Raw genomic sequence first — 17,118 nt, 5'->3', positions numbered from 1 at the left:
CATTTTTGTCGCTACATCCGTCGTAAAGTGGCGACGGAAAAAATCCGTCGCTAATATCCGTCGCTAATTGACATTTTTCTTGTGGTGTAAGGTAGTAAAAAAAACTGTATATGTGATTCTATCATACTCATATATGCTCTAAGGCAGTCAAAAAACTTTATATGTGATTCTATCATGCTCATATATGTTCTAAGGCAGACAAAAAACTGTATATGTAATTTTATCATGCTCATATGTGCTCTAAGGTAGTAAAAAAATGTATATGTGATTCTATCATGCTCATATGTGCTCTAAGGCAGGCAAAAAAATGTATATGTGATTCTACCACGCTCATATGTGTTCTAAGGTAGTTAAAAAACTCTATATGTGATTCAATCATGCTCATATATATTCTAAAGGCACTAAAAAAACTGTTTTTGTGATTCTATCATGCTCATATGTGTTCAAAGGCAGTAAAAAAACTGTATATGTGATTCTATCATGCTCATATGTGTTCTAAGGCAGTAAAAAAACTGTATATATGATTTTATCGTGCTCATATGCGTTCAAAGGTAGTAAAAATATTATACTGAAATATTATATAAAATGTCAGTATTGATAAACAAAATATATTGAAATAAATTATATCCAATGCGCCTAAGTTAAGGCAATCAAAGTTATATGAAATCTAACGACATGTAATATATTACATGAAACTTGCATACCTGAGAGGCACCTGCAATCGAAGTTCTCTTGTTCTGCAAAAAACTGTTGAACTCATCTCAGTGAACGTCGGCAATTGTTTCATGGAAGTAGTCACGCATTGTGTCCCTAACTATCTGGCGTACATCATCACCAGAAAAAATAGGATGCTTGGAGCTGATGTCGACGGGAGAAGTCTGTGAGTCGTGACTGGAGGAAGCAACGACTGGTGAGGTGTTCATATTACTCCCAAACCCGAACACATGACCCTTTTTGGGTTCACTTGCTATAGTCACTCATGATGCAAGATCAAATGATAGATGCTGAGTAGAGTCATCGCCATATCGCTCTACCATCTGTTGCTCATATGCCTCATACAAAATAATGTTTACAATACACATTAATAATTAAAAATTACAATATTTATGATAAATTGTATATTACAATGATTATTAATACAATAAATACATACCGTTGTCATTCTCGCCTTCTCTGATACGAACTCTCCCATGGTCTTACATTTATATGTTTCAACAAACACATCCTTGTATGATACAATGCCTTCTTTTTCTGCATCCTGCGAAGTGAAATGATACAAAATTTAGTTAACAGGTTTGCAACAATACTTATAAAACTAACAATATATATATATATATATATATATATATATATATATATATATATATATATATATATATATATATATATATATATATATATATTGATGAGTTACCATTTTCTTCAGGTAGCTCCCAAAAGTCCTAGATCCACCTGTGTGTAGATGGGCTTCGAGCATTTTTGCTTGATTTTATGCAGCTTTCGCTGAGCAATTTCGAAATGCATCCTCCGCCTACTTGTCGCACATTCCCTCCTAATAATCTCTCCTGACAGTAATAGGGCCATAGCCTTTCCACTGTAGTGGATCATCTATTCCGCCAGATGCTTTTTTTGCTGCAGTCTTCATATTGTGCAGCATGTCTGCAAATCGATTGGCAGCCACCTTCTGCCACACCTTTCTTGCATCATGTCCCTCCATTGTAGTCGCGAAGCGATTCGAAGCCTATATATATTTTCAGAAAGTTAGTAGACATGACTATAACAAAAAATTAAATATGAAACACATTAACTATGATGGATGACTGTATACCGTAAATGAGGACCACAATATGTCTATCACCTCTTTTGGATACTCTTTCTATTGAGCGACAGGTCCTGATAGATGTTGAAGAAGTGAATTCCTAATATCACATACTACTTCTTGTAGCTCAAGCCTCGTGCTGCACATGAATTGATACACAATAAATATCAATATACAATATTTATAAGATATGAAATAAGTGAAAACAAAATACTTACGGTCGATTATCGATATACACTCTTCGAATGAGTCTTCTTGTGCCAGACTGAGAAGACTCTGCATCCTGTGTTGTCTCCTGACTTGTATGATCAACTGGTGTAGGTGGGTCATGTACAGGCGAAACATCATCTATAAAAAAATACGTTAGAAATTCTCATAATGCACATTTCAACTAATCAAGAATCTAATTAGTTAAATGATATACCCATCAAAGGAGCCTGTGAAGATGAAGGTTGAGCCTGACTACTACTGGATGAACGACCACTGTAAGCTCCACGAACCATATTCTAACAAATAAAAAATGTCATGCAATACATTCAAATTGTTTCAAATCATTCACATCAATGCAATACGCTTCAATACATTCAAATAATTCAAATCAAGTATTGCAGGGGGCCGACCCCCTGCCCGAATAAAAAAATGAGGCACGGGGGCGACCCCGTGCCGAAAAAAACAAACGAGGCAGGGGTTGCCCCCCCTGCCGAAAAAAAGATGCACGGGGGCCACCCCCTGCCCGAATAAAAAAATGAGGTAGGGGGCGACCCCCTGCCGAAAAAAAAATGAGGCAGGGGGTCGCCCCCCCTGCCGAAAAAAAAAGTGTCAGGGGGCGACCCCCTGCCCGAATAAAACAACGAGGCAGGGGGGTCGCCCCCCTGCTGGAAAAAACAAAACGCGGCAGAGGGTCAGCCCCCCTGTCGAAAAAAACAAATGAGCAGGGGGGCGACCCTCTGCCGGAAAAGCAGGGGGGGCGATCCCCTGCCCGAATCAAACAACGAGGCAGGGGAGTCGCCCCCTGCCGGAAAACACAAAGCGCGGCAGGGGGGCGACCCCCTGCCCGAACAAAACAACGAGGCAAGGGGTCGCCCCCCTGTCGAAAAACACAAAACGCGGCAGGGGGTCACCCCCCCTGCCGAAAATACAAACGAGGCAGGGGGGGCCGACCCCCTGCCGGAAAAAATAAAAGGGGCAGGTGCCCCTTTTATTGAAAAAAAGCTAAAAAGGGATTTACCTGGGAGACGCCGGGCGACGGGTAGGCGGCGGCGGGTCGGGGAGTGCGTCGGGCGCCAGAGGATTCGTCGGGCGGTGAAGGATTGCATCGGGCAGGCGGGAGAGACAAAACCGAAAAGAGGAAAAAGGGCTCTCATTAGGGATTTACGCAAAAATTAGCGACGAAATTAGGGACGACCGAATTTCGTTGCAACGCCATCATAAATTTAGATAACCAGTTAGCGACAAAATATTTTCGTCGCTAACATCGTCGCTACTTAGCGACGAAAAAATGTCCGTCGCTAAAGCTGTTGCTAACCGTCGCGTGTGTTGCAACAAAAATCTGTCGTCACTAAGCCGTCGTTAACTAGCGACGGAGATAGCGATAGAAGTATTTCCGTCTCTAATTTTGTAAATATTAAAAATCTTAGCGACGGATTAGTTTCTCTCGTTAATCCGCCGCAACTTGACGACGAAAAAAATTCGTCGCAAATATCCGTCGCTAATTGGTATTTTTCTTGTAGTGTCTCTACCAGTTATACAACCATACCATTTGGGGTTCGAACTTGCAACGCCCCCCAACACAAGGTGATGACTGCTCCTGCCAAACAAGCGAAGCCCCGTTGGAAAGTTTTGAAGGTTATGGAAATGTTTTCTTCCCTCTAAGAAAAAGTACAAGATAAGCAAGTCAAAATATACAAGACACGGTTTCAGTATTATGTTAATACATAAAATGCAAGTGGATGCCAACTTCACTCAATTGCATGTGATTTGTAGTATGTACGTGAGAACGCATGCAGCATATCTGTACAATGCATACATTACACATGCTTGCACGTGAGCGTCTTCATGTGAGAAAAAAAATGACTGGCGTTGGAATTTCCTAAGCGAGGGAAAATCTCGGATTACGTATACAAGGTATTGTGTGGGAAAAATCTTTGGAGAATATCGTTGTATGTACACTCTAAAAGATTTTAGAAAAAATATATATACATATAAAAAAAAATAAACACATGAATCAGTTAAGATCCATGTCCTTTTTACTGGTCCCTATAAATGGATTATGGTCCGGACCGGACCTGACCCAACCCGTTGATAATACTTTTTGAACTAGCCAGACCCGCTGGGCTACTTTCCTCTCCGAAGAAGGGGTCAATCTAAATTTAGCTGTAGCGCGAGGGGCTTGCGGATATTTACCGAAGAGCGCCGAGCCCTTTGAAGCCCGTACTGGTTTTTGGAGTTTTTCCATTCCTTGTCTTTCTTTCTTCTTCTTCTTTTCTCTCTCTCTCTCTCTCTCTCTCTCTCTCTCTCTCTCTCGGTGGTTCAGGAGATCGGCTTCGTCGTGAATTCGATCTAGGACAACAAGAAGACGGAACTCTAATTTCCTTTTCTCTCTTCCTGCCAGGTTGGTCCTCGTCTCCTCTGACGAGTAATTTTAGTTTTTGGCCTTTTGAGGTTTACTCGATCGTTTATCGATCCGTTGGTTGAAACCCTAATTCTCATATGGGTTTCATTCCATGATCGTTGTTTGTTCCGTTACATTATGTTGTTCGGATGAACTCGTGATCTGATTCTGCTGCATGACCCTCTTCTCCGGGAAAGAGATTCTGGAATTTTGGTTTGTTTCTGTTGTAAGACGTGTTTGGAAGCAGGGAAATATCTCATAGGAAAAGAAAATTTTGCATTTTCATATGAGAACTTTTCTTTATGAAAAATATTCTCTTGTTTGTGTGACATGAGAAAATCAGGTTGGAAAAATGTTAAGAGTATTTTGATTAGGGTCATGGGTGGTCTGCCCTCAAAACTGAAAATCTTTTACAGGAAAAAATTTCTCCACCTCCTGAGATGGAGAGATTTTCCCCATCAAAATCAGAGCAAAATAGAAAAATTTTCTTTTCAAAAGTTTTCTATTGTTTGAAACGAATAAAAAAGTTTCCACTTTTCCTCTCCGACTTACTTTTTTCCTAGCATTTTCCTGCTTCCAAAAAAACCATGCTTAGATGCGTAAAATCGGGTGGAATTGAAATCCATTTGCATTGTAATTTTTTTTCATGAAAAAGGGTGAAATGAAAACTTTTTGGTTCAAACTTTTTTGGAATCAGATTCCAATTTCACCCAATTCCGCAAATAAAAAACGGGACTTAATTGGTTGCACATGGAGTGGGCTAATTGATATCACATACATACCGAGAGTTTGATGATTGGGATATTGGTTTTGTTTGTTAGTATCTGTATAAACATGATTTATCTCAGGAACTTCCGTTCAATCTATGATCTTGCTTATTTGATTCTTTGTATGATTTTTTTTTTTTTTGCGTTTCTTTGGCTTTTGGTATTCTGATACAATCGACAAGCAGCATTGGGAGAATTCTTGGTATTTCTTGGAGTGGTAGCGATAGGTGATTCTGGTCAAGAGATGGGCATTGATGGTGTTGTTGGTGGATCAAATGGTGAAGCATCAAGCAAATCCCCTGAAAATCATTCTTGCTCCAGCGCTGGAAATGGCGATGCCGGGAGTTTTGAATGTAACATATGTCTAGAAATAGCACAAGATCCAGTAGTGACCCTCTGTGGCCATCTTTTCTGCTGGCCTTGCCTGTATAGATGGCTTCGTGTTCATTCCCATTCCGATTGCCCTGTTTGCAAAGCACTCGTGCAGGAGGAGAAATTGGTTCCTCTTTATGGCAGGGGCAAAGCATCAACGGATCCTAGGTCTAGGTCAATCCCTGGTATGGAGATTCCAAGTCGTCCTACTGGGCAGAGGCCGGAAACGGCACCGGCTTCTGACCCCAACCATTTCGCTCAGCAGGCCTTTGGTTTCATGGGTGCGCCTGTGGCAGCTGCTAGGTTTGGGAATTTCACCTTCTCTGCTGGGTTTGGTCTCTTTCCCTCACTGTTTGGCTTCCACATGCATGGCTTCCCTGATACATCTGCTTATGGTGCGTCTACTGGTTTTCCATATGGACTCTCTTACCCATTTCATGGAGGTTATGCTCATGGATTTCGTCTGCCACCACCTCGGGCACAACAGCACAACATGTTGCAGAGGTACCTTGTATTGGTTGGCCTTTTGGTGGTCATCTTCTTTCTCTTCCTCTAGTTTGATGATTAGTGCTGTGCAACTTTGCTATTGCATATTGGTATAATCTACATGTAATTCTTGTAATGCATTTGTAAATTTTTATGAAAACATTGTTGTAAGTTTGAGTTTACCGCCATTTTCTACATAAGACCATCTATGAAGCTTGTACTCTATATATTGGATTGGAAAATAGTGGCATCCTTTTGGGATGATTTTCTTTTTCTTTTTAATTGTGTTATAACTATTTAAGGCTGTAAGTTTGTCTTGAAAGTGTACAAAATGATCTCCTACCCACTTCCTCCCATCTCTCCATGTTTAGAACATAAATGCCTTCTCATTTACTTATGATTACTGACTTATGATGATTGATAGGTTTGTTGGCTTTTACTTGAATGTTTTACTAATCAATTTAACTTGAGGTGACGTATGCGATTGTCATAAGGTGTGGGTGTTTTTATAGCATTCAGTGATTTAGAGCGAGCCAATTCATAATTGGCTATATATATTTTTTTCAGAACGTAAACAACTGATGTTCTTTTACTGCACCAGCATGGTATGAAGTGGAGGTTGACATTGTCTGTCTGTGTGTTTTGCTGTGCTTGTCTGAGTTTGTTCTATCTTTCATTATTATGGAAGTTTTGCAGTTTTAACAGGTTGAGTTGTCAAGGCAGCTTTGATTTGCTAAATCAAGGAAAGCGATTCATAAAACCGTGAAGGCATTACTTTGTAAAGGATTCACTTTATAGATACATTTTTGATATAAGACAGCGTGATATCTTTATTCATAAAGTCTTGATTCTCATTTGATTCCGTTGTGAATGAACTGTTGGCTACAATATGTGCACGTGCCTCTTCCTTAAGCTTGGGGATGATGACCCTTAACAGTCTTGTGATTGAGATCTTCAAAGGGTAAGTTTATTTCTACTTGCTCATAGAACTGCATCTAAAGACCCATATTTTGGTAAAACAAATGGAAAATACGGATGGATTTTTGAACCAAACCCTATCCTTTTTAGGACCAATGCCTGAAGGAACTATGCTTGGGCTTTAGAAACCCAACCAAACCAAGCAAGGCAGACCAAGCCAACGAAGAGTGGGGGGCAATTGTAAATTCAGACGCAACTCATGAGAAGGCTTCCCAATTAAAGTGAAAATGAGGATGTTGAAATCTCCCTATGTGTCTACCCCTTAGCTGTACCCGTGTTCACATGGGTACGGGTACTGGGTATCATCCAAGTTTGGATCGGGTTGAACTGATACAACCGGACTCATTAATATGTGTTTTTTAAAGATTTTGGGAGAAAGACAGAAAAAAGATAAGAGGAAGATCGATTCTGCATGGTGAATCTGATAAGTATCAACTCTTGGTTGCACTATTTTGACAAAAAAAAAAGATTTAAATCAACAAATTTTAGCATTTTTATAGCTGTTGGTTTTTGAGGTTTTAGAAAATTTTACACGGGTAGATTCTTGCGGCGATTCTATGTTCACTACATGGCCCATCTTCATACCCCTCTTAAATCGTATGTCTTATGAAGCAAGTTTCATGATAAATTTAATAAGAATAGCAACACTTGGTTCATATTTTGTTTTTAACAAAAAAATATGATTTTTTAAATCACAAAATTTTGTATTTTGCCACGATGAAAAGTCAGATTTTGGTGATTTAAATGTTATCTTCACTAAATGAATGCTGTAGATCACTCCAAATTGATGAAAAACAATTTGAGCGAAATCCCAATGATGGGTACTAAGATAAAGATGACATAGGAGATGGGTGAAACAGATTTGCAGGTATAATTAAGTTTTGATTAAAACAACTTGTATTAGTGAGATTCCTATTACAGGAATGATGATAGGGATGACATACGGGATGGGATGTTCACCAAATGTAAAGCGGCCATGATGATGATAATGACAACCAGGGTGTGGGTGTGGGTGTGGGTGTGGGTGTGGGTGTGGGACTTTTCAAGATGGTAGGTTCGAATACCCAACATCCTGTCAATGTCAGTTGGGCTTGACAGGGCGGCGGCTTCTACTTTTCCATGCATTATTACCAAATTTTTGTTTGGAGAGCTAAAGGTATTCCTTTATGAATTCGATTTGTTCTCCCTCCTGGGTGTTGGATATGGGTGGGCAACGGACCCGCCCGCCTTGGCCAAAAGCCCGGTTGTGGCCGACCCTTGGGAAATCCCGGGCCCACGGGTTGCCCGTGGGCCTGGGCTTAATCGAGGCCTATATATATATTTTGGTTATTACTGAAGGTAAACAATTAATGAATAGAAAATACTTTTTTCTTCAATTTTTATTTTTATTTTTTATAGATCGAAATGTGATCAACATGGTTTGTTTAGTAAGAAACTTGTTTTTGAATATATGATTATAATAAGTAATTAGGTTTTTAAACGGGTTCAAAAATAACAGCCCACAATGTATCTAAATTTCATAACTCAAAAGGTCACATTTTTACATCAGAAAATCACGATCCCAAGGCTTGATCCTTATCCAACAAATCTTGTTGAACACATTTATGTGGTTAGAGTGAGTATTTGCACCTATGATTTCTAGTTCATTAGTTTCATGCCTCCATTAGTAGCCAATATATATCTATATATATATATATATAACAAAAAATATTTGTTACTAATGAAGGTAAGAAACTGATGAGTTAGAAATCATAGGTGCAAGTTGTATCGACTGACTCTAACCACGTAAATGTGTTGGACATGATTTGTGTGCTAAGGATCAAGCCTTGGATCTTGCTTTTTTGATGTAAAAATATGACGTTTTGAGTTATAAAATTTTGGCACATTATGGGTTGTTGATTTTTGGACCCTTTTAAAAACCTAATTACATGCCATAATCACATGATTCAAAACAAGTTTTCTATTAAACAAACCTTGGGTTGTGCTTTTCTTATTTAAAAATGTGACCTTTGAGTTATGAAATTTTAGCACATTGTGGGCCGCTGATTTTTGAAATATTTTAAAAACCTAATTACATGTCATAATCACATGATTCAAAACAAGTTTCTTACTAAACAAACCATGTAGATTACATCCATGACATTTGATCTACAAAAAATTAAAATTTTTTGAAGTCAAGAATGATTTTTGGTCATTAATTCTTTACCTTCCTTAATAGCTAATATTTTTTCATATATATATATATTCATTTTAAAAAATATCATTTTTCAAGGGTATTTCAAGTACTTAAATAAGGTTGAATCTATCTAATGCTAAAAGCAATTATATATATATATATATATATATATATATATATATATATATATATATATATATATATATATATATATGCCCAAGCCGAACAACACTATTATGACTTTTGCTTTTTAAGGAATGGTTCATATGGGAATTCTTTCTCTCTGGTTTTGATATGATAACGGCGCCTTTCTTCGCTGCTCAATATCCGATTTCCCTTTCAAATATAGTTGGTTTGGTTGTCTGGGTAAAAGAGTATGTTGGTGACAATGAAGGGATGTTTTCATTTTCTCGTGACAAAAACGCAAAAAAAAATGATTCCCAAGATTTTCATATTTTAAACATGATATTTTAAAAAATTAGTTTATATTTAAAATCTCATGGCATAACCATGTGTCTCCGGATTGGGTGCAATCACATGGCACAAATTTTGTGCATTAAGCACCTGATCGCCCTCAATCAGGCCTTCGTCTCCACAACTGAGGGTGATTAAGAGCTTAATGGACCAATATTTGTGCAATCATATTGCACCCAATCTTTTCACCAACTATGTGGATTTATTAAAACCACAAAATTTGGGGATCCCGTGACAGCATCTTAAGCTGCCACCGACTGGCAGTTTTCAAACAGGGCCTTAGTCAACCCCATTTTTGAAACCCTGATTCGTATGTGGGGGGCTGGGTCAGGTTTTGAGTAGCATCCGGTTGTGGATTTATGGTTATCCTAGTCGGTCAAGTCGCAATGCTGGTAGGTGTCACAGGAAAACGTGCCCTCTTTTTTTGTTCCTAGTGTGCTTTATAAATTTTTTCTTACCAGTAAACGTCTGGGTCAATCATTAATTTCGTAAGCATTTACGCCGAAGCTTCCTTTTATTAGAATATGAATTGCATCCGTATCTCAGCATGTACTTGCTTGGGTTGGTATTTCTATATTCATTAGAACTAGCAAAACAAACACGAGACGGCCTCTTTGAGTGGTTAGCAAAACAAATACTGCTTGGGTTGGTATTTCTATTATGAATTATCGGAGGTGAACGTTCATCATACTCATCGTGCAAACATCACATTTAGGGTAGTGGGTTTTGTGTTTTTGATTTGCTGCATATTAGGTTAGGAATAGATTGGATATTTAGCATCGTGTAGTTAGTTTTGATATTTTATTTTTGTTTTTGGTTCATCTTCTTTTTCTTTAATTAGAATAAGTAGTATAACTTTAACCTTTTTATAAGGCCTTGCGTATTCTTGTAAGGTTGTTTGGATTTTGGGTAAAAGATCAGATTCATGCAGGTCCTGTTCTAACGGTACGGCATGTTTTAATCTTCATGAAATTCTGCACAAAAAGGAAATCAAATTTTGGTTGAAACAGATTTGGCATTAAAGATTTCCTCTTGATCCGATTCGGTGAATAGCGTTTACACAGTTTTCAGAACCATGTGAAATAGCATGCTGAATGGATATGGCATGGGTCTAAGTTTTGATTTTCGTTGTTAAGCTCATAAAAGAAAAACCAGCAAAACTGCTGTTAAAAAATTTTATTGCCGGATGCTTTTGGCAAACTGTGCGTCTGAATTGAACAACCTTGACTTTTAGAAATCATGTGATTGAATTTTCTTTAGCAGACCTACGGCCAGCACAAAACACCGACCCATCATAGCGTGCAGCTATCCAGTGTGTGTGATGTTGATGGTTAAAGTATGCATCAGGGCTTGAACAACTGATCACATGCCAACATCATATGCGTTAGTTAGCTTTCTTATTTTGACTAGCTGAGTTTGATCTTTAGTGTAAGTTTTCTTTCGAAGTTGGTTAGCAAAGTTTTACTTCATATGGTAGTGATTAGGCGTTAGGCCATTGTTTCACTTTATAGGTGGTTGATGCTATTTAACAAGTTTCTATAGTTAGCAGCATATATATATATTTTCTTGCAAGCAGATTGTGCGTATGGCCAGCATGTACATTGTTTAGTTAGCTTTCATCATTATAGCTGAGTTAATTCCATTGGTGTGTGTTATTAATTGATTAGGCTGAGCTACTTTGTGTGTTTTCTTATCATTAGGTTAGTGATAGTTTTTTCTTTTATTCCATTGTCGTTTAGTTCATGTTTTCTTTTCATTTTATTTCATTCACTAGCTCTTATAATAATTCAGCCATAGGTTAATTAGATGTATTAATCCTTATTTTTAGGTTATTTCATTAGATTAGATCTTTCTTGTTTTAGAGTTGTCATTAATTCATGTTAACGTTTTCTTATGCTTAGTATGTCTTGTTAGTTAGTTCGTTTTGCTATTTTGTCATTTAGTACTTTAGTTTGTTACACGTTAATCACATGTTAGTAGTTTGTTAAAGTAGTTTATTGATTTTTCTTGATTGAATTATTAGATTTTGGTATTGGTTCTTTATGTGGTTCTGCTCGTTTGTGTTTCTATTTTGCAGGGAGCGTTTGGACGTGCGGTGAGCCCCTTTTTGTGCCCTTCAAGCCCTCAAAAGTGCACTCAAGGAGCCCTTAAGCAAACTATGCAAAAGTATTCAACCTAGAAGGGATACAGGGGAACAAAAGACTCAAACACTTCAGCCTTTTCTTTTCTTTTTAGATTAGGATTTCCTTTATTTTAATTTATTTGGGTTTGTAATAAGGCACTTTAATTATTTGTTTAAGCCCTCTGCAAGGGCAAAACTCTCTTGTTTATTTAATTAATTAATCTTTTATTTTTTAAGGCAATAAAGCGTAGTTTAGATTGGGTGATTGAATACAAAGTATTTTCCGTTCTCTGAGATCGACCCGGACTCCACCACTCGTGCGAGCCATTTTTTATATTTTTGGTGTCTAGCTTTCACTTGTTTTCATTAAAAATATTATTTCAAAAAACATTTTCATAAAACTCACACCAGTAAGCAGATCCGCAATCATGGAGTTTGTGCCAATATATTCTATCAATATCTGACCATTATACACTATTTCTTTAACAACAAGAAACTTAATATCAATATGCTTTGACTTTGATGAGCTCCTATTGTTATTGAAATACAATACTGCTGAATTATTGTCACAAAATAACTTTAGCGATCTTTCAACATTATCAAAAATTCGTAGCTTTGTAATAAAATTACGTAGCCATATCCCATAGTTGGATGCCTCATAACAAGCCACGAATTATGCTTCCATGGTGGAAGAAGTAATGAGTGTCTGCTTGGCACTCCTCCAGAAAATAGCTCCCCCTACCAACAGAAAAACATAACCTGACGTGGATCTGCGACTGTCTTGGCATCCTGCAAAATCAGAATCAGAATACCCAATGATCTCCAACTGATCTGACTTCCTGTATGTGAGCATGTAACCTTTTATTCTCTGCAAATACCGCATAACCCATTTGGCTACTTTACAATGATTCATACCTGAGTTACTAAGATATCTGCCTAACATCCCAATAATGTATGTTAAATCCGGACGCGTACATACCTGCGCATACATAAGACTCCTTATAGACGATGCATAGGGAATCTGTTTCATAGCCTTAATTTCAGACTGGTGTTTGGGGTACTGAGCGAGACTAAACTTGTCTCCTTTAGCAATAAGAGTATCTCTTGGTTTGCAATCTTTCATGCCATACCTTTCTAGAATCCTTTCAATATGGCTATTTTATGATAATCCAAGAATACCCCGAGAATGGTCTCGATGTATCTGGATCCCTAATACAAAAGAAGCATCCCCATGATCTTTCATTTCAAATTTCTTTGTTAGAAATCTCTTAATTTCGTGCAGTATGCCTATATCATTGTTGGCAAGCAATATGTCATCAACATACAAAACTAAGAAAATAAATTTACTCTCACTGAACTTATGGTATATGCATTCATCAACCACATTTATCTCAAAACCAAATGAGAGGATAACTTGATGAAATTTATGATACCACTGACGGGAAGCTTACTTAAGTTTATAGATGAATTTTTTTAGTTTGCAAGCTATTTTTTTGATATCGCCTAAGGCAAAATATTCTAGTTGGACTATGTATATTGTCTCATCAATGTTTCCATTAAGAAATACAATCTTAACATCCATCTGATATAACTCTAAGTCATAATGAGCCACAAGTGTCATCATAATCTTGAAAGAATCTTTCATAGAAACCAGAGAGAAAGTCGTTGTGTAGTCAATGCCTTCCCTTTGAGTAAACTCCTTTGCAATAAGACAACCTTATATCTTTCCACATTACCCTTTGAATCCCTTTTTGTTTTAAATATCCATTTGCAACCAATGAGTTTCACACCTTTAGTAATGGGACAAGACCACACACATCATTATCCCTCATAAATTTAATCTCCTTATGCATTGCTTCAATCCACTTTTGAGAGTTAGAACTTTGTGTGGCTTGATGAAGGTTGATTGAATCATCTTCTATTAGGCCAGTATCACCCTCATGTTCTTGTAAAAAGACAATATAATCATCTAAAATTGCCTTTCTTCTCTCTCAAGTAGATTTTCTTAGTGACACTGGTTCTTGAGGTTATTGAATTTGAACTCCAAGAGTAAAAACTTGATTTTAGATAGGGAGATCTAAAGCATTACCTTGATCTAAATTTGTGGGAACAACGTCAGGAATGAAAATCTAATAATTGTAATCCACAATTGTAGGAAGAGAAAGTGACTCTTCTTCAAAAGCAATGTCTTTTACATTATCACTCCCCCCAAACTCAGCACCCTAAAAAAAATAAGTGCTTCCCGTTTCGAAAAAAGACTTATTCACAGAGTCATAAAACTTATAGCCCCTGAACCTTTAAGAATACCCAACAAAATAACAGCTAACCGTTCTGGAATCCAGTTTGTTTTCAAATAGCTTGTATAGCCTAGCATCTGCTAGACATCTCCAAATATGAAAATATTTTAAACTAGGCTTTCGGCCTATCCACAGTTCATATGTGGTCTTGTTACAGCTTTAGAGGGTACCCTATTCAAAACATAGACTGCAGTCTTTAATGCTTCTCCATAGAGGAACTCTGGTAAGGTAGAATGAGAAATCATACTTCTTATCATATCCTTAATAGTCCTGTTTCGTCTTTCAGCAACACCATTCATGCTAGAGGTGCCTGACATGGTATACTGAGGGACGATCCCATATTTCTCTAAGAATTTAGCAAAAATCCCTGAACGTTGTTCACATGATCCATCATATTTGCCATAGTACTCACCACCACGGTAAGATCTGACGACCTTAATTCTTTTGCCAAATTAGTTTTCAACTTCGGCCTTAAATGATTTGAACACATCCAGGGGCTGAGACTTTTCATGAATTAAGTACAGGTACTATAAGACCAGTGAATTTTTTGATAAAATTTAATACATAATGAAATTTTAGCATATATATATATATATATATTACTCCTTAAAATAAATTTATATAGCCATATTAATCGAGGCTCTGAATATTTATCTAAATGCATAAACCTATTGTATTTCAAACATTTTTTTTAAGAATTAAAGTTTTTAGAAATGATTGAGCTTTTGCGTGAATTTAAAAGTTTTTTCAAAGAGGAAATAGAAAATTGGATTACAAAGGGGGATTTAACGGAATTTCTTTCACAAGAGCCCATTTTTTGGCATTTAGAAGACATTGGCATAGGGCCAACGTCATTCAAGTGGGCATGGGCACATGCCAGAGTGCAGCCCATGCCTAGTTTTGATATGACATAAAAAAAGAAGAAGTTAAAAACAAGGCATGCGTGAATGGGGCCTAGAGGGGCGTGTGGCTGAGGGGCACTTTTGAAATCTTTCCAAATCCCCCTAGAAGGGCATGAAACTCAAGTGGATGGCTCCCAGCCGTCCATCTTGCTAGTTAAGTCCCAGTTGTCCATCTCTCTTCTAACCCTAACCCTAACTTATTTAAAGGTTTTGAGAAGAAGAAGAAAGAGAAACCTCCCTAGTCGAATTTCTCTTTCTCTCTCTCCCCTTCTCTTCCTTCTCTCTCTCTCTCTCTCTCTCTCTCTCTCTCTCTCTCTCTCTCTCTCTCTCTCTCTCTCTCTCCCCCCCCCCTTGGCGCTGACCCCTCCCCGTTAATAACGTGTAGGGTTGGGTACTGTTTTGGAACTCCCCTCTACACGACCAAGCAATGTGAGCTCATCTTCTCCACCATTCCGGAAGACACACGATCAATGTGAGGTTTTCTTTTTCGTAGCTGTAATTTTTGCAAACATTTGAGTTTCTAGCATGAAGTCATGCTCCCCATTGCATTTTATGCATGCATGGGAGCTGGGCGGATTAGAACCCTTAGTGGGTTTTGTTTCTTCATTTTGTTCACATCGCATGTTCACCCATGCACAACGTTTTCCCTTGTGAGACTTGCATTTTTTCTTCTTGTGCAAACATGGCATTTTCTCTTTCTTTCTTCTTTGGTATAGTGGCCTCACTTGTGGGGGAATCAACTAGCTTGGGTATGGTTGGAGTTGTTGGCAAAAGCCTTGCTACGTTTGCGCGCAAGGACAGCCATTTTCAGCACCCACAACCTTCCCATTTCCTGCGCACCATCTTCATTTTAGCGTGTGGGGATCTGACCCACTTGGTTTGGATGCCCTCATTGCCTCAGTTGCATGCCAAGTGTTGCAACAAAAGCACCACTGAAGGTGGGTCGGTTTTCTGTAGTGCAACGGCCCCTTTCCCTCTTCTACCTCCTTGGCTTGGGCGAGCATCAGCATACGGGTAGAACGACTCAGACTGACCCTGCCGCACCTTGCTGACGCCCTTCTCTACAGAACCACAACATGCAAAAGTCAGGTTGATGTGGCTACATGTTGCTGTGGAACTGCAGTTTGGAGGAACTGGAACTTGCAAGCTTTGCTTGCAACCCACCGTCGAGTTTCAGACCTGCAACGTCCCAACACCATGCATCGTGCGCTGGCCGCTCCCACCTGTCACGCGCAACCTTCATTGGGTGTTCGGGTGAACCCAAACCATCAAGTCAGCGGGATGACCAGGCGTGGGTCTTGCCCTGTAGTGGCTGTAGCCCAGGCACGCCTGGGCAGCTGAGCCTAGCTGCAACCAAGGCATTCCGGTCTGGCACGTCCAGCGGATTCAGGTGCCCTTTTCCCTTTCTCGATCTGCAGCGGCCTAGCTGGAGTTGGAATTTTCCCTCATACCTGTGTCACCTGACCACATTTATATCAGGCTCTAGACTAGTGCCTTGGGCAGACTTGTGCTACCCTGCAAAGGCACACTCGAGTCTAGCCTCTCTAGTGGGTAGGTTTGGGATAAACTGCCTAGTTGGACCGGGCAACCAGTGACTTATGCAAACCACCTGTTGGCTGCTCCCTAGCATGCACCTTTTTCACTGAAAATGACATTTTTCGGCAGCACCTTTGTTGTTGCAATTTTCTGCAAAATCCTCACTTTGCGGCAGCATTATGGTTGCTGCATTTTCTGCAAAAAATGACATTTTTTGCAACACCCTATTTTCTACAATGCAGAAATCAACTCTCTTTGGGGCAGCGCTTCACCACTGCAAATTCTGCAGAAGCAGGCTCTGTGGCAGCACTTTGGTTCCTGCAATTAGTTGCAGCAAATGCGCTCTTTCACAGCCCTTTTGGTTGCTACAAATTCCTGTGGTAACGACACCTTTTGGGAAGTACCTGGCTGCTGCATATTTCCTACAGAATCAACACTTCTTGGGAACACTTCATAAGCTGCATTTTCCGCATGTTTGACACACACGACAACACCTAGTAGGCTGCAAATTTCTGCACACTCAACGCGTACCTGGTATAGCCTCTTGCATGCTGCAGAAAATGGCGCTTCATGGTAGC

The 17,118-nt window shown here is 38.8% G+C and overlaps 1 protein-coding gene across 3 annotated transcripts; it reads left to right on the top strand.

Annotated features, from left to right (window-relative positions):
* The first annotated feature begins 4,299 nt into the window (after positions 1 to 4,299).
* On the top strand, positions 4,300 to 6,896 carry LOC149835178 (uncharacterized). Of its 3 annotated transcripts, none has more exons than XM_090010439.1 (3): positions 4,300 to 4,430; positions 5,383 to 6,073; positions 6,752 to 6,896. In XM_090010439.1, exons 2-3 carry the CDS (start codon positions 5,442 to 5,444, stop codon positions 6,819 to 6,821), a joined length of 702 nt encoding a protein of 233 aa, XP_089866565.1. In that variant the 5' UTR covers positions 4,300 to 4,430; positions 5,383 to 5,441; the 3' UTR covers positions 6,822 to 6,896. The 3 variants fall into 3 exon arrangements, with proteins under 3 accessions (XP_089866565.1, XP_089866563.1, XP_089866564.1); XM_090010437.1 differs by having other exon boundaries at positions 4,320 to 4,430; positions 6,761 to 6,896; XM_090010438.1 differs by having other exon boundaries at positions 4,320 to 4,430; positions 6,744 to 6,896.
* The last annotated feature ends 10,222 nt before the right edge of the window (positions 6,897 to 17,118 follow it).

The sequence above is a fragment of the Nuphar pumila genome, chromosome 6 (genome assembly GCF_984573655.1).
Source record: "Nuphar pumila chromosome 6, dmNupPumi1.hap1.1, whole genome shotgun sequence".
Taxonomy (NCBI): domain Eukaryota; kingdom Viridiplantae; phylum Streptophyta; class Magnoliopsida; order Nymphaeales; family Nymphaeaceae; genus Nuphar; species Nuphar pumila.
This window is presented reverse-complemented; position numbering and strand designations above follow the sequence as displayed.